Source organism: Haliotis asinina, chromosome 1 (genome assembly GCF_037392515.1).
Source record: "Haliotis asinina isolate JCU_RB_2024 chromosome 1, JCU_Hal_asi_v2, whole genome shotgun sequence".
In the NCBI taxonomy this organism is placed as follows: domain Eukaryota; kingdom Metazoa; phylum Mollusca; class Gastropoda; order Lepetellida; family Haliotidae; genus Haliotis; species Haliotis asinina.
Window position 1 is genome coordinate 57889153 of NC_090280.1, and position 27073 is coordinate 57916225.

General features: G+C 40.9%; 2 protein-coding genes across 2 annotated transcripts; both read left to right on the top strand.

Annotated features, from left to right (window-relative positions):
* Positions 1-4580: 4580 nt before the first annotated feature.
* LOC137281419 (uncharacterized) lies at positions 4581-16357 on the top strand. Its single transcript, XM_067812636.1, has 6 exons — positions 4581-4814; positions 11517-11702; positions 13259-13375; positions 14088-14211; positions 15084-15219; positions 15905-16357. The coding sequence occupies exons 1-6, from the start codon at positions 4641-4643 to the stop codon at positions 16335-16337; spliced, it is 1170 nt and encodes a 389-aa protein (XP_067668737.1). The 5' UTR covers positions 4581-4640; the 3' UTR covers positions 16338-16357.
* Positions 16358-19597: 3240 nt separating this feature from the next.
* LOC137281426 (uncharacterized) lies at positions 19598-25292 on the top strand. Its single transcript, XM_067812649.1, has 6 exons — positions 19598-19898; positions 20672-20872; positions 21327-21437; positions 22489-22615; positions 23178-23328; positions 24436-25292. The coding sequence occupies exons 1-6, from the start codon at positions 19758-19760 to the stop codon at positions 25256-25258; spliced, it is 1554 nt and encodes a 517-aa protein (XP_067668750.1). The 5' UTR covers positions 19598-19757; the 3' UTR covers positions 25259-25292.
* The last annotated feature ends 1781 nt before the right edge of the window (positions 25293-27073 follow it).

The following is a 27073-nucleotide window of genomic DNA, read 5'->3' on the forward strand; positions in this document are numbered from 1 at the left end:
TCACAACCTCCGGGGACAGATGAATACGCCTATCGAATCTTCCCGTAACGCGTTGGTCTCTTGTGCAAGTGTCTCTACCGAAAGTTGAGTTCATGTTCCTGAAGTTGATCCCCTAGATGTTCTATCGGGGTCAGACCTAGATATCTGGAAGGCCGTGCCAAGGCACTGACGTCAGAACTATGACGGAAGCCAACAGTCACATGTGATGTGAGTGGTACAGCCTTGTGGTGAAACTCCCTCTGTTGTTAAACAAAAAGAGGGTGACGTTCAAGAATTTGGTCGTTGACCTGATCCATGAGTTGTTTGATTCCACACCTCCACCACATGCAGGACATGGCTTCTGACACCTCCGAATTCCGCCACCGAGTCTGTCGACGTTCATTTCAGTTTGACATTCTTTCAAAGTCTGTACGGGACGATAGGATAGCCTAGTGGTTAAAGCGTTTGCTTGTCACACCAAAGACCCAGATTCGATTCCCCACATGGGTACAATGTGTGAAGCCTATCATTCACTCAGCAACACGCGTAATACGGTGACATACGCCGGTCTTGTGGATCTAATTCCGATTTCTTGGAGACAGTTCGCGATTGCTTCCGACACCCTCCTCAAATCTACAGTTTAGGTGGCAGATGCATATCGATGTAGCGGTTTTCGTTTACTCTTAGTCTGCCATTTCGAACACTATTGGTTAATTGAGGCGGCCGTACCAAGACCTTAAATATGGTGCTCCGGCGTACTTTCAAATGACGTGAAACTATGTACACTATGCAGGTTATAATATAGCATTTGCACTTGTTACGAGTGTGTATTTTCTGTGTATTTTGTTATTAATTAAGTAATAATTATTATTGGGTCACAACGTTTAGTGTTTTGAATAAGAATTATGATGGGTTACATTTCGTGTAATAGATGGTCAGCATTTCAAAGAATTTGGTAGCAGGCTGTCCGAAAATTATCTGCCCTTAGTTTTCTATTTGTTACTTCCGGGAGACTGCTAGAGATTTCTACAGTGTTGGCGATGGTCGTATGTGCCCGAACTTTCGGGAAATGACGGAGTATATATATAAACACTAGTTGCCGTGTTGAGACTGGGACACACATTCACATTTCTGGAGTTTACACCATCAATATCCGTCAACGCCTGAAACTGCTGTCGGACCGTTCGGCGTGTTACATTCTGCATAACTGTTTCTCTCTCGCACTAAGACTTTGGTGAGTTTGCTATAATATATTTTGTGACCCATTGCCATAGACTTTGTATCACTTGTATTGTATTTGAAATCGATATTGTGAAACTGACTTGTGACTTTTTATAAGTTGTTCTCTTGATTAATACAATATTTGAATGTTTTAGACTTGTCTTTGTTCTGTTTTGCTGGTTCTCAGGGAATTTCTTACATCTTTTGTCACAATTCTTAACCGTAACACATTGAATGTTTAATAAATAGAAGCATAAAATTTTTATTGATTAAATCATTTTAATTCATTGTTGTGTATACGGCGCATAAATAATTAAGCATTCAGATTTGCAGAGGATGTATTGAGGTCGGCGCATGATACGTTTGGATTGCATATTCAAATAAGCATATGTATACTTTTTTAAAAAAATAGGGAAACTTCTTTTTTAATTACGGTTAAAAAACTTTGGAGATATATCAGAGTCAGTCAATGTTGATTTGATAATAATGAATGTTTTTAGAAAGCTTCACCACATGCACTTCCTTATGAACATAATTGCTGTGACAGTAATCGCTATTGAAAGATGACCGGTGTATAGCGTGTTTCGTGTCTAAAAAGATAAAAAAAGCGAAAAGGTAAATAGACATCACACAGAACTCTGGTTACGCTGAATTCCAATTCCTTGTTTCATAAGAAAATGGTATTTACAAGTGAATTCGAATTTTAAACTTCAGTAACACCGTATTTCTATATTGTATGGTGAGGTGTAGGCTGCATGACCTTAACGTAGACGTCACAGACTGTCCCTGTTGGCTATGGTCGTAAAATAATCCACAATTCATCTGGCTCACTGGTTGCACCTGTTATGGTTTGTGTGTGCTTATGTGATTGATACAATGTGATTGATATAATATCAATTCTGAAACAGACCGTCAACCTTTCAGAGCCTCGTTTCGAGATTTCCACGATTTCCGGGTTTCCGTTTGTCAGCGCTCGCTGTACGAGAGCATGCTGTACGACGTGTTTTCAAGGGTTGGGAGGAGCGTCGTGTTGCAATATGTAACTGCTTAGATGTATCAAATTAGCTGATTAATATTTACGTATCCAGTTACCTGAATTAGTCTTAAAAATGCTGGACTGATTATTACACTCATTTGCGCAATAGTACGGAACCCAGTCTGCAGGAAGCGAAACTCTTGTGTAATCAATGTTTTGACTTAATCGAGCTTCTTAACAAACCGTCAACATCAAGAATGGCACCCATGCACGGGCAACTGCATTGTGCACATGCATTCCGTGCGTCATGTGTAGGGGTGTTGACAAAGAGATGGTGGTCCGTTCAGGACATATTTGTGTTTGCAAAGTTTGTTAACGCTTATGTTTCCTATCCAAATTGCAGGTTACCCTACTCTTTTGCAAGAGTATATGCTACAGGTATATTCAGATCGGCAAATTATATTCAGGTTAATGCAATACATGTACACATTCAGAACATCACAATATGCTTTCAAATCAACAAACCATGCGTGTTCACACAGATCAGAAGAATAAAGAATTTGTTTCAGTGTCACTTTGTGGATCGTTCATTAAATGTGTGAGTGAAATGCATTAGAAGTTATCTAAAGTGGCACTCATTGCGACTCGCTGGGACTCATTGAAGTTTATGAATAAAAAATCCGGTTTAGTGTGTTGTGTTGAATAGCTGCTGGTAAATGTATAAGTCACGGATGGGTCTGGGACTGTTATGTCTACGTTGACAAGTTACCGGATTGGACAGATGACGTTTCGACAGCTTCCACTGTAGTTGTCATTAAATGAAAACAGGCTATTAATGTTTAGATTTCCGATAATAAAACCCAAGTATCTGATAGCAATGAAGAATGAACAGATAGCACAGAAGTAAGAACATGAACACTCCGTGCTGAGAACCCCTGTGCCCTGATTTTCGAAGCTCTCTTAGTGCTAAGTCGTAAGACGCTCTTTAAATCGTAACTTAATGCTAATGTATGGCATTTTCGACTCTTAGTGATAAGAGAGCTTCTAGCGGCATGATCGATGATCCTAAAGTGAGAAACACATTCTTGTTGTTCGTCCTATGGGTGGCATAATGCATTTCGACCATCCAATTACTTATATTTGAAAAAAAGCATTTATACCATTCAGTTACTAATAATTGAATAATGAATTCATACATTCAATTACTAGTAATTAAGGAATGCATTCATACTATTCAACTGCTAATAATTGAATAATACATATATACCACTCAGTTACCAATCACTGAATGAGATATTTATATCACGCAGCTACTAATCACTAATAAACGCATTTACAACACTCGACCAGTGAAGACCTGGGGTAGAATAGCTATTTGGCAACCCATATTTGCCACATAGGGCGACTATGCTTGTCGCAAGAGGCGACTAACGGGATCGGTTTGTTAAGCTCGCTGACTTGGTTGACACAGGTACTCGGTCACCCGTTGTCATATCGATGCTCATGCTGTTGACTACTGGATTGTCCAGTCCAGACTCGATTATTTGCAGACCTCCGCCACATTGCTGGAATATTGCTAAGTTTGGCGCAAAACTCACTCACTCACTCACTCAGTTACTAATGATTGAATAATGCATTTATTTCATTCACTTACCAACAATGAAAATTGCGTTATGCCATTCAATTTTAAATAATTGAATAATGCATTCATACCATTGAATTACCAGTAATTGAGCAATGCATCGTACCATTCAATTACTAAACACATTGACATTGCAAATATAGCACTGACTTACTAATCATTGAATGATGCATAGGTACCATTCAATTACTAATCATTGAGGAAAGTAACAACCCCAGATGATTATGATTGCCGGAGTTTTCATTTTACATTGAATTATACTTTTTAATGCGTTCAACGTTCAATACGTTTCTATAATGACATTAGTGCTAACGAAAAATGATGAAATGAATTACTGGAATAAATGATGTTTTGCATAAAGATACGATCATGTAATATGTAGATTAGGTAAAATACTTGGCAGGAAATATAGCATAAAAAGTACATCGTGTTCTTTTTTGTCATAGGAGTTGAAACGGCGGTCTTGCGTGTTAATATCCAATGATCTTAGATCATGACTTGTCAAAGACACTGTGCCCCAGTTGCTTTATGCACGTGCTTCTGTTGAGGCATGTTGAGGCAGTGATGAAAGAGCGTCTTACTTCACAGTGCAAAAAAACGTTTGATGGTAATATAATCGTAAGCCATGACACGTAAATAGAGATCATCAATTTCTCGATCACCATGGTATCCAATAAAGGAAACACAGCCCGGGGGCATCTTACAAAAATACATGGATGGTGGCAGAGTTAGTGTCATTCATTTCACCTGGGATAGGCTCCCTTGACGGCAGTTCCACCCTTCAGTTCAGTGTGGATCAGCTGGGGAGACTAACAGCGCGACATGACTTCAGGAGATGATTTCGGAAAGCATGTACTCACCGACGGCAAAGACGTCAGGTCAAAGCCGGGTATGAAGAAGGTGTTGCTGATTGCTGCCGTAGTCCTTGCTGCTGCCTCCGTTGGTGCAATCGTCGTGTTGACAGCATCCATACTTCACACGAAGAGCGTCTGGAAGGTGAGTGGATGATCTGAGGTTGTGACGAACATATGAAAAAAATGGAAAAGATGTCGGCGGGGTTGAGGAAAGCAAGTAAACGACCATGTGTCACTGTTCCAGGTTAGAGGAAAACAACTTCCTTTGCATATCCACCTTTAAAAGAAGTGTTTCCGTATAACCTACAGCATTCCTGAGGTTCCTCAGACGCGTTTCTGCTGCTATTCAAATCTTTATGGTAACACATTTGTCTTTGGTTTGCAATAGTAGTCCACATTGAGGGTTCATATCTTCTAGCATATGCTTGAAAAGTGGATTATCTGAATTGACCTGATAATTCAATGCGATGTTGGCCGAATGTTTCGTTTTGTTCAAGCCCTTCAAAACAAAAACGCTATATTTGAGGAACAATCTGCAATGTTAGGCAGCTGACTATGAAAGTTTATGGTGACCCGTGAAAGTCCGGGATACAATAGGCCTCCAGCAACTCATGCTTGCCATAAAAGGCAACTCTGCTTGGCGACTAGGCGACTAACGGGATCGGGTTGACACATGTCATCGCTTCCTAATTGCGCAGATCGATGCTCATATTGTTGATCACTAGATTGTTTGGCCCAGACTCGATTATTTACAGACCTTCATCATGTAGCTGGAATATAACTGAGTGCGGCGTAAAACTCAACTCACTCATCCACTCACAGTAAGTTTATGGATGATCTCGGGTGACAACTATATTGCATACAATTCATGGCGAAATCTGCTTCTTAATTCACGAGTTCTTGATATTGAAACCCTACCTGGAATGTAATCTGGTAAATATTTAGGAGTGAAATATGGGTGTTACATGCAGTAGTAATAAAGAAGGGGATACCTTTTACTGCTTTGTCCACATCTGAGAGATGACAGAGTGACTTTTAAATCTATTTATTATTAAAAGCTTTGTTTCATCAGTATTTGCCGAGTTTAAGTTAAACACTTCCTCTTAGCTGTTTGGGGGGATTGGCATGCTTTGAAGTACGGAAACATATATAGGGCAATGAACCCTGTAGGGCTTGGACGAATAATCTGGATACCGGGTACCCGTCTATGTACCCTGACCCGTTAAGATCATGTCATTAATTGATTGAACAATGTAGTATGCTATTCTTTCAAGATTAAAAGGTCCTATGGTATTAAATATTTAGACATAATTACAGTCACTTCTTGTGAATATAATACATGGCTGAGATATTGAAAAAGTTGAACTTTTAACCTCCGAGCTGAAGGAAATCTTGTCATTTCTTAAAGATTTCAGGAATTTACATTAAAGGGTATCCTGGTACGATAAGGTGATAATGGGTGGGGAACACAGGCAGAAGATTTTGACTCGTCCCAGCCTTGGAACCCTGCGCATGAGATCAAGAACAAGGTGAACTGTGCAACCCATCTTCAAAACAAATCAGTAAAATTATATGTGAAACAAATCAAATTATATCTGGAGCGTATATAAGGTGCTTAAAGTTTTCATTGTTATCTTGCTTGGTTATTATAACAACTTAAAAAAACAAAACATGTCGATAACAACTTGTTTACTGCATAGACCAACATATACTCTTACATCCAGTTTTGAATCAGTGTGAGAATCTATACCGAAACACCGCTCTATGCAAAGCACAAGAAGTTTTATCCATAAATTCGTATGTTTTGTTTTTTTCTCTTTAGTGTATTGACTGCCGATCTAACAGTCGGTTATAATTAACTTTATACTGTTAGCCTTCTCTTTACTGCTGCTTTACTGATTTGTGCATAAACATCGATATTATCAGTACCAGTTACTATTATCTCCATTTCTAAATCAGTGCCATCTTCTGCAGAATGATACTATTCTAATTGTTCATATCTCCAACCCAAGAGTTTCCTTCTTTGCATTAAACGTGTCCCCAATATCGCTTCTAATCCTAATGGTCTTTAATTTGCTCATACATTTTGGATACAAATTATCCTTATTATACATTACCACAACACTAACCCAGATATTGATCTTTCCTAAACGGAGTCGGGATAGTAGACTAGTGATTAAAGCGTTGGATCGTAACGCCGAGAACCTGGGTTCGATTCCCCACATGGGTACAATATGTGAGGCCCATTTCTGATGTTCCAAGCCTTAATATTGCTGCAATATTGCTAAAAGCGATATAAAGCCATACAATTCACTTTCCTAAAAGGCAACTGAAAAACGGGTATTTGGATTTCACAGCTGTCGATAGATTCATGTGGCAGTTTCAGTTAAGCATATGATATTGGAATACAAAGGTTGATTTGATGCTAGATTGTATCTACCTTTCTTTGTGACTTCGGACGCTAAAATGAATTTAGAATCCACGTCTCTGCAAATTATGGGGATCAGAACATAGTGCAGCGGCTAAGATCATGTTTTCATAAGAATGTGCACTTAATGATAAAAACACTAAAATTGATCATCATATAAAATAACACATGACAAGTTCTGCTCAACAGATGATATTTGTTTCACAGCTGATGAGACGTCCCACTTACTGCTATCCTTCTTCCAAAGATAGTTCTATAGTTCTATAGTTCTTCCAAAGTAGATAATACGTTTCCTTCAACATAATACAGCTCTTTCAAAGTAGTTTCTACTCAACAGTGTGTAGTTATTCAAAGACAGAAGACACGTTTTGCCTAACAGAATATACCTGTCTCATCGTGGATGATACGTTCTGAATTGTTATGTTATGTTTAACAAATTATAAGTGTTCCATAGTAGAAAATGCAGTCTTTTTAACGGAATATAGTTGTAATCATATTTAGCTCCATAGTAAAAGATAGTTCAATGATAGATTCGACTCAACAGATTATGATTGTTCAAAAGTAGTTCAGACGTTTTTGTTGACAGAACATAATCGTTTCAAAATACATCATACGTTCTACGCAACAGCTTATAACTGTTCCACGGTAGAAAATACGTTCTGTTCAACAAATTATAAGTGTTCCATAGTAGAAACTACGGCCTTTTTAACAGAATATAGTTGGTAAGTATAATATGCTCCATCGTAATCGTCACGATATGGCTGAGATATTGCCGATGTGACGTTAAATATTAACTCACTCACTCCATAGTAAAAGATGTTCTACTCAATGGAATATAGTTCTATCAAAGCAGATCGTACCTTCTACTCGACAGTTTATTGCTTTTCCATAGTAGAAAACACTTTCTATTTGACGAATTGTAGTCGTTTCCTGATAGGCAATACGTATAGTTGTTTCCTAGTACATAATACGTTGTACTTAACGGATTATAGGTTTTTTGCTAAAAGATTGTACATTTTGCTAAACGGACTATAGTTGTTTGATAGGAAATTATGCGTGTTGCTCAACAGATCATAATTGTTTCATGGAAGATCGTTTAGTAGTTTGAAAGCATTTATACCTTGTACATAAACAATGATCGTTCTATGCAATAGATAGTAGATACTGCATTCTCCTAAGTAGAACATAGCTGGTCCGTGATAGATAATACGTTTTGGTAAGCGGATTATTTTTGTCATAAAGTAAATTTGGTTGTATCATATATCGAGACACTATGTCTTTACATTATCTGAAGTAGTAGATAATGACCACAGAAAGAGCTATGACACATTAACGGCGTTTGTTTTCGGAAAGGGTGATAGGTTTACCACATACTAAGTCGTTATGACTGTGACGACAAGCATGAAGTGCTTTACACTTACTAACCTCAGTAACAGCGTTCCTATGTAACACATCTTGACAACTCATGCTTCGTGTTTTTGGAACCCTTTTCGCACCGGATGTCATGGCTGAAATTGTCGCTGAATGGAATCTGTTTGATCATATAATTGAGGCTGGTTACAATCAGGTCTTGTTTGATATTATTTGCTGTCGTGCTAGAAAATGCATGAGAAATAATTAGATATTTCATTTGCACATTCGGATCAATTCAGCTTATTCCGGTACCCTCGTAATGCGTGAGGCAGCAACAAAGTTGTCATATTGCACTGCAAAGCGTCTACGTCGGATATTATTTAACACCTGTATAGTTCGTATTGGGTGGGCGGCGGGGTAGCATACTGGGTAGTCACCCCGAGGACCCGGGTTCGGTCCCCTACATGGGTACAATGCGTGTCCAGAGCCGTGATATTGCTGGAATGTTGCAGTAAAAGCTTCCAAACCATTTCCATATTCATAAACGTCTGTAACAACATTACAGTTTATGGAACTATTTAAGCTTTTATTGAAACGTGAGTATGAATTAAAATCAAATAGTGGTGACACCAGGTATTCGCGGAAGGACAAGCTTATCCTGCCTCATCGTTCCTTCCGTTACAAACACTTGTAAACAATGTTAAGTTCAAAAAGTAGTATACAAGCAAGGGCATCCTTTGTTCATCGATGCTTCAAACGTTGAAACCTGTTGAAATGTGCTCTCACACTCGCGGTTCTGAAAAAATTCCTTTGTTTTTAATGTTTAAAAGCGGATCGAAAATCTTTTAAACAAAACTCATATGGTGTTTTTTTTTAAACATAAAAAGCATGCTAGATTTTAGCTGAAAACCAGTGAAACGTCAAAATATTTAAGTAACTATATTTTGAAATGTGTCATAATTACTCCAATTTTGTGATATATCTGCGTGTTATTTTTATTCGGTATTTCTGAACGTCTTGGTGTTCGTTGCGATCTATACTGAACAATTTGATATATGTGTTGGGAACTACTGAGCCAGTTGGAAATGAAATTTGGAAATCAGCACTAATTCCAGCAAGGACATTTTGTCAATGTTTAGTGGCATGTAAGATGGAGCGGTGGAATAGCAGAGTGGATAAAGCGTCCGCTCATCACGCCGAAAACCTGGGTTCGAGCCCCCACATGACATTGTTACAATGTGTGAAGCCATTTCCTGGTGTCCCCTGCCTTGAAGTAATTGTAACATTGTTAAAATCGGCGTAAAACCAAACCCACTCACTCGCATGTGAGTCCTTCAATGTTCTGCAAATGATATCATTATTAGTAATCACATTCTAAGATGAACCACAAATCGTAGCATGATTAATCGGTATTTATATATAAATGCTTTACTTATATATAAACGCTTTGTTGCGTGCTTTGTTCACGATGACTTCAAATGGGTGTGTGTGTGTGTAACGCCTTCAGCAACGTTTGATGAATGACATGGTCTGGATGTATTGGCGTATACCTTGAGACTGGAGTCAAAGCAATCTTCACATACGCTTGACAGATGGGGCCAGTTAGTTTCTCTGACAAAATGGGTTATGGTTCATTTGATAGAGTACCTGACTATTAGATTTATTCAGATTTATTCTCCATAACATTAAAGATGAAGAACGTGACTATCAGATTTATTCAGATTTATCCTCTATGCCATTAAAGGTACCAGAAGGTAATGATATCTTGCTTTAACGGGATTATTCTTACTGGGAGTGACATTTGGGTGCGTTGCCAGCATGACTGGGTTCAGCCGATCATCACGTTAAGGGATGGTATGTTTGACTCGCTTTTTGTCTATCAAGACGCCGGCAGATGTCTCTTGGGCTCTGATTGGACGATACTTAACTTGGCTTCATTTGTCTTCGGTATCAAGTCAGTGGAGGACGAAGGCAAAGCTGAAGTAAGCTAAACACGCCTCATTAACATGGAAACATCAATTTGTGATTATCTTTAACACCAGTCAAACTCTTCTGGAGAAGACAAGACTAGATGTGTATCTCCACATTTGTTTTTAATGATGCCAAGATGCAGATTGCATTCATCTCTTGTCCTACGCGTGAGAGCTGGTCTTGGAACCAGATTGGTCAATCGAATGTTGAATGTGGGTACTGACTGGTTTTGATAAACGTCAACGACTCATCGGCGTTCGTTTAGGGTTATGATCGAATTTCGTCGTCAAAATTTGGACTAAGACGTTTTACCAATGCTTGAAACTATAGGCCAGTATAAACAAACAGGTTCCATGAACAGACATTCCGAACAAGAAAAGAGTCATTGCGTAAATTAAGGTATCTTTTCGCGTCAGCTCATTAGTGTCACTGAATGTTGATTCTACGCTCGGAACGGCGCTGCCATCGTACCTAATGAGTGTTAAGTAAAACGCCTTACATAGCTGTGTGAATGCCTTTGAAAAGTATTTTAGGAAATCAGCTTACCACTTTAATGAAGACCCCGAGAACACGTATGGTCTTGGAGTCTACGTATACTTTAGTGAGACTGTTGTTGACGAGACACCTGCTGAGTGAGTGAGTGAGTGGGTTAGTGAGTGAGTGAGTGAGTAAGACATTCATACTCACACATTATACTCATCACGGGAATCGAACCCAAGTCTTTGGTGAGGCGAGGTAAATCTTCACACAAAGAAGAAAACAGGTGCCCAAACCCACTAGGTCTTATTCAGACTGTAATCTGCTTACATATTTAAGATGTTTGACTATTTGACCTAAGCTGGTTCATTTAGATAACTTGTATACCTACATATACTGATTTAGTTATTGTATCATGTTTATGCAAAGATGTTGATGAAATGGATTAAGGCGATGATAGGTTTCTAAACTGTCAAAATGCAGATCATAAATAATATGTGTGTTATATGATTTGAAAACGAAGAAAACGGTTCAATAATCTGAAACATGGAATTTATATTAAACCATATTTTATAGTTCCAATTTTGATAGTATTCTTTTGTTTTTCTTTCCCAGGGAGATGCTATTATCGGTTACGACATACTTGATTCATCTGGCAAAGCTTCCGTCGGAAAACTCGACTTCCTGATTAGTGATGGGCATGCGCACGAGGAACTGTATCTCAATGACGTCACACAAGAACAGACGATAAAGGTCGCACACCCTCATTACGACATATTCGTCCTCAAGAAATACAAGGAGGTAATACGTGTGTGGTAGACATTGGAAGTCTAATTATGATGGCAATATTGTTTGTTAAATTTGTCTGTGACCATTTAAATAAATAACAATGATGTGAATGCTTATTGAAGATCGGAAAGGGTCCATAGGATTGTTTGTGGTAATGATAATGAGGATTGTGTAAGAAATACGTGATAGTGAGGTTAAATAAGGACCTTTGATAGTATACAAACACACGTGAGTGCGTTCATGCGTGTGCGTGTTATGCCTGACGTGTCACTGATACATTGACGTGTATGGTAGATATTGGATAGATCGACAACAAATTGAAATGAGTACAAGGGTTTCCCATTTTTTGTGCTCCTTCCTGCTAACGGTATGCATCAAACGTGTCCTAGATTTGACGCTGATGGATCTGTGCAGGGTGACTGTCACATTATATCCACAAATAAATTATGCTCTAAAAAGGACAGGTTTTAGAACAGGAACAAAATGACTAGCTTGAATCAAATATGTATCGCTGTCATCTTTGATTTGAGGAATTTGTCCCAATATGGTCTTGTCGCGAACACAAAGCCATGGTTGCTATTTTGATCATACGCTGGTGCACAAGCAGCCAAGACAGAATAACTGAGACATTTTTTCATCGGATATTTGGTTTTGTAGCATGGGAGGCGGGCATGGGTTGGGGGGGAGGGGATAATTGGCTAGTGTGAGTAATTTCAGGGTAAGAAACAGATTGCCATATGTCGGATACAATTTACAACTTACAACTTGTATCAAGATGTGTTTAACGACCAAAGGCAAGATAGATACCTTTCGAAACAACAGTTTAAGATATATGATATCCGACAGACATGAATGAAGTAATTCTTATACGCCGTTTTAGCATCGACTCTATATAATAGTCATGCTCACAGCTATGCAGAATCATATGTCATAAGAGTCTGTCACGTCATCTCGCCCACTGCTTACTACTCACACCTGACATGGCCGTCCACGTAACGATTCCTGATGATCACAATGAAAGCTAAATAAACTCCAGAACAATTATTACATTTCTCAACCGAAACCAAACTTCTTTTAAACAATAAACCCCTAAACAAACAATTTAGTGAACAATCGGACCTTAAGATAACGCAGTCGGGAGCCGTGCCAATTAGACAGGGGTTCATAAAGTTTGGACTACCAATTGTCCGACATCCATTTTTGTGGAAGTCGCTGTGGCTAAGCTTGTTAGGAGGCTGATTTTGTTTGTTGGTTATGAGGGTGTGAGTTCGAATCCAGCATGGGACTCAACTCAACAAAAGAACTAGAATCTGTACGTTACTAAGAAAGTGTTATCCCAAATACGACATATCTTAAATCTGACTTTAGGTCATTACCTTGGTGGAACCAATCACAGTCCTTGATTTCCATCTCACATACATGTCAAATACCCATTTCCTCACTCACGTGTTTCTCAACAAGAGTTGTGTAAGAAACACCCACTCAGAGTTTTTCCATGACCGAGTTAATCCCTGGCGTTCACGATGTGTCATGTATTTAGCCTCCTGTCAAGTGTTTGTCTCCCCTAGGGTCGAGAGATGTTGCTCATCACGTCTAAGCCCGCGGCCGGGCGACCTCGACGAGTTATAGAGTGTCAAGACTCCTTCATGAACGACACCGACTTCGTCCCGTCGTCGTCAATTGTGGTAAGTGATGGGATAATCACCTCCTCAGACAGGATGAGGCTTTAGACTCGGTTCTGTTATCCGACCTGTCCTGCTTAATGTAACATGGGTTACTGGATGGGTATTTGTACTTATATTGACCATGAAAAGCTGCTCTATCTAAGTACCACCTCTCTACGTACAAAACGACCTATTACCTATCTGCCTACACCGACAGATCTGTTTGATGCATGCTTGCTTTACGAAAAGGGCGGTTGGGTAGCCTAATACCCAAAGGGTTCGCTAGGCGAGCTGAAGACCCGGGTTCGTTTCCCTACATGGGTACAATGTGTGAAGCCCATTTCTGTTCAAAATATTTACGTTGTTTGAGTATGTGTGTGTGCGTGCGCGTGCGCGTGCGCGTGCGCGTGCGCGGGCGTGTGTTTATAACCTGCTGACCGCACCCCCAGCACATTACTCTTCTCAAGGGGCTCCTGTCACGAAGCAACCTTTTCTAACGTTAACCTGAACAACGTTAACATTGCACTAAGGTTACCTCAGCGAGTTACGATCAACTTGATATGCTTCATGAAAAGAAGCAGAGACTTACATGTGCAAAGACATTGCGGACGAACTTGTAAATATACACATTGTAAGTTCTGTTCATTAGTACCCATGAATGACAACATATATGTATGGATATTTCGGGGCGATTGATGTCTGGTTAATACTCATATTTATGTTCTCATTCAAGGACGAGTCGCTGGTGAAGAACCCGGATGTGACGATTGAGCGCCCTTTTGAGCGGACCTACAAACCAATAATGCTTGTGTACAAGTCATGTGACCTGATACCAAAGGAACTTTACAAGCAAGAAGGTGATATAGACGCCAAAAATGACAAAATCTTTGAAATACCACAACCTAAAACTGACCCAGTATGCCATTGACGTCTTAAAATGACATTGACAGGCAACAATCAGTCAATCCATGTTACATCGTTATGCTAGGTTCACACTGAAGTACGATCCGTTACAAACACCACAACTGACCATTCGTAACTGATCGTGGAACTTCTCTGAACTTTGAGGTCTGGATACGTCTCCATGCGAGCCAGTATGTTCTGATACGTTTTGTTGCACTTCATTGGTCTCCCGTTCAGATACGATACATACGTTGTGACGCGATTGCCCCAATCGAGTCCAAGACTGAGTTGCGTTCTTAAACGATCATCACGATTGGAATCCCCGATTTAGGACGATCTGGTACGTGCAGGTACGTTCCGATACGTTCATTTTGAACTGATCCGCCATGTTGCGATAGGATGCGATTTTGCGATGTCTTTCACGATCACGATCTCGGTGAACACGATTTGAACTATGAATGGTCTCCGACGGGTACAGATACAGCCCGACTGACCATGAACTTGTTTCTTGAACTTCTACAGAGTTCACACTACAACTCAACCATTGTGGTGTTTGTCTTGTCCACGATTGATTCTGATCTCCACGATTTGGTCGTACGACTGGTCGGGATATGTTGCGCTTTGTTACGTTGCAATACGATTTGACGTGATGATCACGATTTACAATTAATAATGTTAATGGTAGAATGGTAGAACATTTTGAACCGTCCAAAATGTATCTACGATCAACACGATTGCCACGACTGACCATTCTGACGACAATACTGAAATACTGAAATGACAGAGTGCGTATCTAAGTGACTGAAGTGACTGATCTTTTCTTCAGACTCTACCTCGCCTACACTTGATGCCCGCCTGAGAGAGAGGCGGGACGCCAGTAGCTATGGCAACTGGGGTGGACGATGGAAGGGCAGCCTCTTCAGCCCGTGTTGCTGGGGATGCAGTCAGTATGAAAGATGCACGTGAGTACTTTTTTAACTTGAGCACTGCCAAAAGCATGACATAATCGGACTTCGAGGGACTGGATTATATACGAAGGTTCTTGGTGCCAGCTGTTCCCATGACAACCGTGTGGTATGCATAAGCACGCATGTGAACAACGGTTTTCGGCTTTCAGATTACGACATCATGTACATAGTAATTTACATAAAGCATGTTGCACAATGAGCATCACGTTTAAGCCTGTCAACAGACATAAATGCTACCCATCCAATAAATTTGTCAACGGACTCTTAAGTGAACATGATCCACCCAGTGAATCTATCAACAGACCTAAACGTCCCAAAACATACCATACTGGACAAAATAGGTTAGGGATATTGGTATTTTATGACTGATATTTTATCAGTGTGTCAAGTAATAAAAAGGCCATTATTCAAAATTTCAAACTGTGCATATATCCCTAACTATTTTTGTCCAGTATATATTGATAGGGGCAGTGGGGTAGTCAGGTGGATAAAATTGTCGCTAGTCGTTCGATTCACGGAGATACAATCCGCGAAACCCATTTCTGGTGTCCACCGCCTTAATATTGGTGGAATGGTGCTAAAAGTGGCGCAAACCAAAATTCACTAAAGCGGCGTAAAACAATACTCACTAACTGACGTGTACATAACTAACCATTATTATTATCATTATTTCTTGTAGCGCCCTGAACTGCACCCCACCAATGGACGAGCTTGACCGGGCTTGCATGGACTACACGTTCTGCACACAGTGCTGGCACGACACCCCCACCCGTGACCTCCCCCACTGTGACTGCATCAGAGACCTCATCACCGACCTCACCGGCATGCGATGTCCACCTAGCAAGTACAGAGACTGTCTCTTGTACCGCAGTGACCTGAAGGGTATCATGACTGGGCATCGGTGTTGGGGTAGACTGGTTACGAAGATGTACGAGGCCTACCACTGCGGCTACAAGCAGGTCGGCTGTAAGAGAGGCCAGTGTGAAATCAAGCCCGAGTACTGTGTCAGAGGAAAGACTATGGTGCGAAACAATTTTAAGTGTGAGAATTTTATGACCTGCGAAGAGTCAACAAGGAAGCTTGGGGGAGCTCAGAATTTCCGTTGGTTTTAAAAAAATATATTTCATTTCGACCGAGTTTTGTGTTTTGTTTAAATAGTACCACTTTTGCCCTTAAACGTTTAAAATGATTGAGTGAGTATGGTTTTACGCCGCATTTAGCAATATTCCACCAATATCATGACCGGGGAACATCTGAAATGGGATTCACACGTTTTACCCGTGTGGGGAAACGAACACGGATCTTCGATGTGACGAGTGAACGCTTTAACCTCTAGGCTACTCCAACGCCGGAAAATGCTTCAAACATTACCATATCACCTCACAGTGATTACATTCGGAGACCTGCTCCTCAGAGATTTGTCCTTACAAAGCGAGCTGGGAAATCGTGGCTAACACGAATGTTGCTCAAATATTACATCTCGCGCACTTTTGTAAAACTATTTCACGTGACGAACAGTCATGACAGGTGTTTTTTAACACTACATTGAGTAAGTTACGTTTAACACTGCTTTTAGCAATTTTCCAACACGGTGGGGGACACCAGTGTCACACATCGTCCCCCACATGTGGAGGCGAACCAGGGTTTTCAGCGTGACGACCGAACGCCTTAACCGCTAGGCTACCCCACCGCCCCTCCGTATGAAGCTCACCGTACCGTAAATGGATTATTGGTTAAAGGAGGGAGGGGGTTAAATCCAACTCATGCTCTCATCCATCCATACCGTTAGTAGCAATATTCTGACAATACCACGAGGAAAAATGGCCGTCACACATTCTACCCATGTGTGAATCTAACCTGCACCACTGGTGCTTTAACCACTGTGCGACCCCACTACTCCACACAAGGATATTAAGTTTGCGAGTTTGTAGGGGTGAGGTATCAGCACTGCGGTGTACTCTAGCTGCATATTCTTCATAAACTGACGTACAAGAGAAAGTAAACACCTTGTGGTTTGGCATTGCCAACGTGGAATAAGCTACCGGTGTCAGCTTCTGCTCCCTAAAATGGAATGTCAGCGCCAACAATGTTGCTGTTCTCAAATGAAGGTCATCTCGTGAAGAGGTTGTGGTGTAGTCCAGTCGTTTAAACTTTCGCTCGTCACGCCGAAGGTCCGGGTTCTGTTCGCCTCATGGACACAATGTGTGAAGCCAATTTCTGTCTCCGTTACATTCGTAACCACATTCGTGACCTACGAGAAGACGCCATGCTAGAACGACACGATTACATTTATTTACGAATGTACTTTGCTATAAAGATCCGGAACTACTTTTTCTCGAGGGCACTCCCGGAGCAGCAAGGTGTTTACGGAAACTACCCTGAGACGGATACCCAGAACGTTACGATTGGTTCCGTTATGAACAATCAGTCACACGATCTTGCCAGAGGAGAATACTTTATGGTTGAAAGATCAGGACGAACAAAACAGTAGATGGTTTCTTTGCAGTCGTGATATCCTTTGTGTGATCATCTGTTGTCACAACACTCCACTTGTACTAATCTGCAAGAAGCCAACTCTCCTTCCCTACGCCCCCAAATTGTGTACATCGATACTCATGCTGTTGATCATTGGATTGTCTGGTCAGAGTCGATAATTACACACCACCGCCATGTAGAAGGGATATTGCTGACTTCGGAGCTAAAGAAACATAACATAAACAATTTCTGGATATTTCGAGGAGGCTGGCGACAACCGCTTTGTGTGTCTATTCTTTAGGCGTGCAATAAAAAGCGTCCTTGACAGGAGTATGGAGGGTTCGTGTTCGTATGTACCTGCGCCGATCGCCTGGGGACACGTGTGAGTGAGTATGGTTTTACGCCGCTTTTAGCGATCTCTCATCAGTAGCACAGCGGTCAATGAAAGATATGTGCAAAAAATGCCTAGAAACCAATGTGCGTGCGATTTCAAATATTTCGATCGAGCAATCTTTCAGGAATATTTGTTTTCATTTTACCTACGTCTTATTTGCCCTCCAAGATACTAATTCTGTTCAATCATATTGCCTAATCTCTGGAATATATAACAAATGGGTGTGGTTAGTGATATTGGAATTATTATTATTATAATGCATGATTAGCTGGAACACAATGGCAAAATGGCCGCTGGATGGTCACGAGTAGCTGTTAAATTTGTCCCGAGTAAGTTGGTCCGAATGCGTCGTTTGGTCACCTTGATCATATAGGGTTGTAATAATACATTGCAAATACATCTAATATACCTTTGACACATCTTTTTAAAAATAACAGGGGGGTTTGGGTGCTTATAATATAAACAAATTCATATTTTCGTGCCCACTACATTATCTGAGGAGCGGTGTCTACCTTTGAATCGGTAAGCCCGTATCACAAAATGTACATTCGTACATTCCCCATAAAGCGGAAATGGATGAAAAAACCGGCAATGGTCATAATGTTGTCACTTTTGTTATGTTTTGTTTGCTTGTTTGTTTGTTGTTTAAGGACGCTCTGAGAAACATTCAGGCTGTATGAAAGCTTGATGTGTTTTTACATAATCGACTGTGGACCAGACAATCCTGTCAGTGATATCATGTGCATCGATTTAAGCAAATGGGAAACGATGTCGTGCACCATAACCTCTAGACATCGACACTCGGGTTCGATACCCCTTATGGACACAACGTTTGAAGCCTATTCTCAGTGAGAGCATGCAATATGTAAATACATATATAACATGCACACACATACACACACACACACACACACACACACACACACACACACACACGCACACAGGCACACACGCACACACGCACACACACATACATACACACACAGACACACACACATACATACACACACAGACACACACACACAGACATACATACATACATACATACATACATACATACATACATACATACATACATACATACATACATACATACATACATTACATACATACATACATACATACATACATACATACATACATACACACATACGCTGAGTTATAGCCAGAGAATGGTTACAAATTATTGTAAAGTAACACCATAACACATTGCAAGTTAAAGGTTAGAGGACAGAATCAACACGTCAAATTCACATACACGTGTTCTACTTGCCTGAACGCAAAGTCTTTACAGGTAACGTGGGGACAAGTGGCGTCAAGACTACTCCTTTACTCCTATGCATTCCTCTTACGTCACATCATTGTTTACAACCTTATTTATTGACGAACAGTGATTGATAGTAAATCCTCATGTTCATATTTTCCATGCACAGTGACATGTACAGCTGCAGCATTGCATCATCCAGTTGTCAGTACCTTGAAACCAATGATCTACGGGCCATTGTTGTGTGTCGCCAGTAACGCCCTTGGCGGAAGGACGCGAGAATGCACGGCGTTACGTCATAGAGGCTAGACGTGATTTGCTGTGTTACGTAATAGTAATGTAACGCTGGCTTAAGTATATAAGAGCTGTGATGGTCAGTTATGGTCACACTTCGGCACAATGGTCTCAGAAGCAAAGAAGCCCAGTGTCCGTGAGTTTGGACATTCAGGTCATCTGATAATCCTGACATCGTTGGTGATCACGGCGACTCTTCTGGCAGGATCTGTTCTGGTGTATCTTCAACATTTTAGGAGAGTCCAGGTGAGCTTTTGATTTTTACTCGTACATATTCCGAATACTATCCGCACCGGATGGTGCTGGTGAAGTTAAATTGGAAAATTAACGACTTTGTTTTATCGATTTTCGCCAACAGTTAGTTTAATTATCTGCAACATGTACTATATGTGAGTAATATGCAGGTCAATATAAACAGTTGAGTTGAGCTTGGTTTTACGTCACAAAGGTATTATTCCAGCCAAACACTGACGAGATCAAGTCTGTATTCGTAAACATTAAGTCAAAATGAGTTCTACATTTAAAACATATATGCAGTTGGCTTGGATGCAAAAACAGCACAACTGACTAAGAAGAAAGACCACTGAGTATTTTTAGAACTCAAACGCAACTACAGGTTTTGTTTGATGGAATACACCATAAACGTGGATCAATATAAATTTTCAAAATTTACAGACAGGACGTTTTTGCAAAAATTGTGGCGATGCGCTGTGCAGAAAAGTAAGGTTGCCAGAAAAACCTCGTCGTAGGTTCGAATCCTAGATTAGTCCTGATTTGTTTGTTTGTGGTTTAACGCCGCGCGCAGCAACATTCCAGCCATCTGTAAATAATCGAGTCAGGACCAGACATTCCAGTGATCAACAGCATGAGCGTCATCCTACACAACTGCGACACGATGACATCCACGTCAGCGAGCCTTTTACAACAAGCATGTTTACAAGCCATACCAGCACTATTCGTCAGGTTGTAAACTCACTCACTCACTCACACTCTCACTGCTTGTTCCTCTTTTACGACAGCTACCACACCAAGTAGTGTTCACCCATGACGTCAGAGAACCTGACCGCTACCTCGAGGGCAAGATGACCTTCACCGACACCGACCGCGGTAAGACAAAGGAAATCACGCAAAATATCTTTGTGGACGAGACAAAACGAGAACAGGTACTCTACATTCCCGGCGACAGGATGGAAGTTTATGTTCTTCAAAAGTTTGCAGAGGTAAGACACAAATGCAGGAAAGAAAAAAGCCCCCGGCGTTTCTATCATTCATATGTATGAACCTAGAGTTTGAAACATGCAAACATTCGTGTGTTCACCAAAAGCATGTTCTAAGACTACCATGTCGACAAGGTGACGCCGTACCTTCTTATTCCAAACTGCACAGAAAGATCCTGTTTGATGGTGAACCTTATTCGAATTGTTTACAGTGCCTACCTTCTGACAGTTTTGAAAGAACAAGCAATATTTAAACGAACGATAAACGATATATTTATAGTGATATGAATGAGTAAAATGCATTTATTCATTCTCTTTTAATACCTGGATGTTCGCTTTGTGATCTTGGTTTTCATTATCGTATAAATTCTTCATTTTCTGTTCTCAGAAGTTTGCAAATGTTTGTTCTCCAGCTTTCTCCAACTGAGTTTCTGTTTCTCCAATTTTATTTTTCCAGGGAGAGCAGATGGCGGTTGTGTTCTCAACCAACTCAACAACTGAAGGCAGCATCGTCATGTGCACTGATGCTCCTCTAGAAGGCGAATACATTCCTAACGCTCATCTGATGGTAATTGCTTCAGCAAGAAAATACATATCTCGGTCCAATACGTTCAGCTCAAATACGAGCAGAATAGTTTTGTGTACTTCCATCTCATAATGGTTGTGGTTAAAGCGTTCGTTCGCCACACCCAAGGCCCCTATTCGATTTCCTACGTGGGTATGATGTGCAAAGCCCTTTTCTGGTGTAAAACTAAGCTAAGGAGGGCGTAAAACTATACTCACTCCGTTATATCGCTATTCTCAGTGCCTACATTGGGATAATTTATGAGACAAGACTTCGGAAAAAGCCGTGTTTGTGACGGTGTTCTAGGCGAGTGGATAAAGCGTTTGCACGTCACGAGAAAGACTCGGGTTCGATTCCCTCGTGGGTGCAATATATGAAGCCCATTTCTGGTGCCTTGCGCCGTAATTCTAAATTCAACTCACTCACTCACGCACAAAGACGTTGATTGTTGAACTGTCATCGAAAAGTCACATGTTCAGTCATCGTGACCCGTCTAAAACACCTCGTACCAATGAGGGGCGAAAGAAGATATACAGAAGTTGTTTTTCGTGTAACAAAAAATTAAAGGGACTTGATTTGATTGTTTAATCATTCAGTCCTTAAAGAGTAGTACTGACTGTGTGATTTTGAGTAAATGTATGTTTGTTCATAGAAAGCTGAATGAAAGGATATATCTGCAGCAACATCAGCCATGCCATGTTGTGCATGTATATTTAGAAACGTATTTAGAAAGGAAAAAAAAACCTCCATCGTCAAATGTATCTGACCTATCTACAGTCAGTTGTGCATTTTTTAAATTCTTGATATTTTGAAACCCATTTTACTTTAAAAAATAGAACGAACTAAATAATCATTTATGGGTTATTTCTTTATATAATAGATAAAATCGCCGGCTGAAAAAAAGGTTTTAACTAAAAGTCAAACATGATGAAGTAATGAGGTGTATGGCTTTATTTGCTCACCACTTTTTAAAGGTTCGAAACCACTACCTGGAATTGAGGTGAAAAGGGTTCCTGAATTATATTATATTTATCAGTTCAATACTTTTTTTCAGAATGCCAAGGACAAAGACTTTGAGGGAACCATGAAAATGGCAGAAAACTTCCATCCTGCTAAAAAGACGCTTGAATTCCAGTACCGTCGCTGTGATGAAATCCCGAAGGAAATGTTCAGCACTGACGGTACGTACGTTTCTCGGTCCGTCCTCACTGTTCCAGAGATCAATCGGGCGTTCCTATTCCTAGATAATGATCCGATGTACCGATCCGATGATAGCATATTTTGTCAATGATATTCGTAAGTCCTTCGGTATTCTTCGGCAGAGAACATCGTATTTAGTTCATGTACCATTATCAACATTACAAACCGTCATACACCCTCCACGAGGTTGGTGGGGTGCCCAGAGGTTAAAGACTTGGGTTCGATTGGGTGCGATTGGGTGATATGTGTGAAGTCCATTTCTGGTGTGTCCTGTGGTGATACTGCTGGAATAAACTCACTCACTCCTGCATTGTTGCGACAATGCAGGTTTTTATTGCAATCTATCCTGATGAACATGTAGCAAAAAAAAAAAAAAAAAAACCGCCAAATTATCTAAACGCGCCCCTAAACCGCGTCAGGATCCGCTGACTTTAGTTCATGCCCATTACAGCCCTGTGGCATGTTCTCACCTGGGAAAAGTATAACTGAGATGTGAAGGAGTTTATTGACGTAAATTCGAAATAGTTCCGTTTCTTTCCACAGTGAGTACATCGACTGTCAACGAAGACACACCATTCTCCCCACGGGTTCGGTCGAAGCGGGACGTGCCATATGGCTCCTGGTGTGGCCCGGGTCTCGGGGGACTTGGCCTTGCCTGCTGCCCAGCATGTAACAGCCCCTATCAAAGCTGCGTGTAAGTTGAAACCATTACATTGATACCATTCGTACATTCTGAGTGTTTTGCATTGAGGACGCTGGTCAATATCCAAAAATACTGTCAGTATTTTGACAGTTTGGAATTCTGTGGGCAATGCTGCTTAAAGATACTAAATGTTTCTCGGGCACATTTTTTTCAAAAAAAAGTGACGAGGGCAGTAGGTCTTTTTAAACAAATTTTGTTGGAAAAACGTGACGAGTTTGGAAAGTTTATAAGCACCTGTTAATGAGTTGTAGATTCAGTCACAGTCATCCATACAGACACTCATTCTTACAGTGGACAAATTATTTTTTAAGTGGCAATAAAAATTGTTACACGCACAAGTAAAAGTGACATGAGTGCCTGAGAAACATTTCACTCTTTTATTCTGCCTAAGATATTTATTTGTCAGTTATGAAAGCTGTCAAGCATTTTATAACGAAATAAATAATACTATATGTCGTTTTCCGCTGTACATGACGTCGATGGCGCCATTGGATCAATAACCTGAATTTTGCGGTCTACGTGCTCCTATATCTTTTCAATTAAAATTGAAACCCGTGAAGGTCCCGGGGTAGAATAGGCCTTCAGCAACCCATGCTTGCCATAAAAGGTGACTATGCTTGTCGTAAGAGGCGACTAACAGGATCGGGTGGTCAGACTAGCTGACTTGGTTGGCACATGTCATCGGTTCCCAATTGCGCAGATCGATGCTCATGTTGTTGATCACTGGATTGTCTGGTCCATTATTTACAGACCGTCGCCATATAGCTGGAATATTGCTAAGTGCGACGTAAAACTAAACTCACTCACTCACTCAATTAAAATGACATAACGCATATAATAACCCATCGTAATTATTGGTCTGTCAGTCCAGGTACGGACGTGTATTCGATACCTCTGATAGTGTACCTTCAGCTCCTGGTTGGTATGGGAGTGTATTCGATACGTCTGACAATGTACCGTCAGCGAGGTTTGATACCTCTGATAACCTGCCTTCCGTGCCTGTGGTATGGACGTGCATTTGATACCTATGATAATGCGACTTCAGCTCCTGACTATGGTATGGACGTTTATTTGATACCTCTTATTACGCGTTTTCAGTGCCAACACATGTGCCCCACTCGAGGATGAAGTAGATGAGTCCTGCTTCATTTTCAAGATGTGTGAAGAATGCACCAGCCACAGAACATCCGGGCTTCCTTCCTGCTTCTGTATCAAAGACTTCAGCGATGACCTTGAGAGTTCGCGCTGCAGAGGTCGATTGAGATCTTTTGGTGGGCATGGCTATGGGATGAACGACTATTCATCTCATGGAATCAGCAATGTGGTTGAGAATCGTGTGAATGCGGCACACGATCTTGCAAAAGCCCACACAGATGTTGTTAAGTCACACGCAGAAGTAGCCAAGACACAAGTCGACACGGTCAACGCTATGGCTCAGCTATTGAATGACGCTGTCAACGCTGCCGGACCATCGGACATGCCTGTTCCGGATGTGCCTCTTGGGGCCTACCCATCAAGCTCAGGAAGTCTGGATTCCCTTCAAACTGCTCAGGCGAGTTTAGCCGACGCCAAGATGGATGCTGGGAGCGCCCTAGTCGATCTGGAGAAAGCTAAACTCGATGCCGGGGCCTTGTTGAGAAAGAAACGAAATAGCGGATATGACCCGCTTCACATGCCGTACGATCGTCGGTCCTGTTTGAAATACCGTAGTCGCACCATGACGGAGTTGATGCACCAGAGATGCTGGTGCCCAGTGTTCATCCGTGTCAAGTACGTGTGTGGGTACCAACAAGTAGCAGGGTCATGCAAGAAGACTCTCGAGGGAGAGAAGTGCGCCGTCAGGTACCAGATCTGCTCTAAGATCATGTCCAAAAACACCCTCAACGCCGTGAGCTTTCAGAAATGCCCGAGCATTCCTTGACGTATATTACTGAATAAAAATTGGTTTTGAAGCGAGTTTTAGATATCCGTGTGTTCGTACTGAATGTCGCCAGTGAGTTGGATTTTACGCCCCTTTCAGCAATATTCCAGCAATATCACGGTCACCAGAAATGGGCTTCACACATTCGACCGATCGAATCCGAGTCTTCGGTGTCAAGAGCGAACTCTTTACCCCCTAGGCTACCCAACAGCCCGTCGCGATTAGAGTTAAAGAGAAGCATGTGTTAATAACTATGAGCGCATACATATATTTTTCATAAACGGAGTGACAGCCGTACAGTTGAAACACCTGTACATCACCTCTACATACATACACTGTGGGAATCGAACCCGACTCTTAGGCGTCGAGAGCGAACGCTTTAACCACGCGGCTACCTAAATGCCCGCCACGATTACAGTTAAGGAGACGCATTCTTAATAGCTAAGAACGCTGAACTCAATGTGATATTCACATATCTCGTTACCTGAAACTCGCGTTAAAGGTGCTGTTTGAATTCACTGAAGTGAATGAAGTCAAATAGTTATCATATCGTATGTCTGTTGAAGGTTTTCTCCGGTTCAGATGGAACACGAAGGATGAGTGAGTTATTCCTGATTCGAACATTCGAGAAACAGCTCAGCAGATCGGATGGTGTACAATAATAATAAATAATAATAATACTGGATTTATATAGCGCCTGCTTCCCCAAAAAAGCATTTGGTCAACGGTGCTGAAAGGAGAGAGTAAGAAAACCTTATGAGAGGGACAGTGTGAATAGATGGGTTTTTAGAGCTTTTTTGAAAGAGTCTTTACATTTGATTTCTCTGATAGTAATAGGAAGGCTGTTCCAGAGTGATGGGGCTGCCACTGAGAAGACTCTGTCATCCATAGTGGTATACCGGCTGTTTGATCATAACGGAAACGACCAGCTGTTTCACCAGTATCAGTATATCACTGGTTTATCAGTGTAACTGTGAACCAGCTGTTATTACTATAACTGTGAACCAGCTATCATTACTATAGCTGTGGACCAGCTGTTTTATCACGATAACGGAAGGACAGCTGTTTTATCACTATGGCCGAAGACTAGCTGTGTAATCATTGCAGCTGTAGACCAGCTGTTTTACCAATATAATCGTTGACCAGTTGTTTTATTAGTACAGCTGCAAACCAGCTTAATTATCAATACAACCGTGGACCAGTTGTTTCATTAGTATAGCTGCAGACCAGCTGTTTTGTCACTACAGCTGTACTTGCCTGAGCAGCCATCATCTGAGGCGGCGGGTTCCAAAAATATAACACAAGCTGTTATTTTGCATAAGGAAAATTTTAATGGTAAAAGAAATGGTTAAAATAAGATTGTAATGATAAAATACGTCATGAGGGGAAACATGTACAATCAAAATGAATGTGAATGAAATACAGTATAACTGTACCACGTGAGTAGGTTCTGCTGTACAGTTCAGTCAGTTAACGCTCCAGCTTTACAGTTCCAACACCTGTCCATCCATCTGTAAAGGTGTCTCACATGGTGACACTCTACAGTTCATACAGTTTTAAACTGTCACGGTACCACCGTTAAAGTGTTTGAACAGTTATGCAGAAACAATGCGATCAACCGTTCCGGTCAGTAGTAACAAATATAGTAACTAAAGGTACAGTTGAAACAGTTGTACACCAACAAGAAGACCAACTACTGTTGAAACAGTTGTACACCAACAGTGACATATTATGCTCTTAAACCAGCTGCATGTCAACGGAGTTACAGCTGCACGGCTTAAACACCAGCATCGTGACAGCTGAAACAGTTGCACA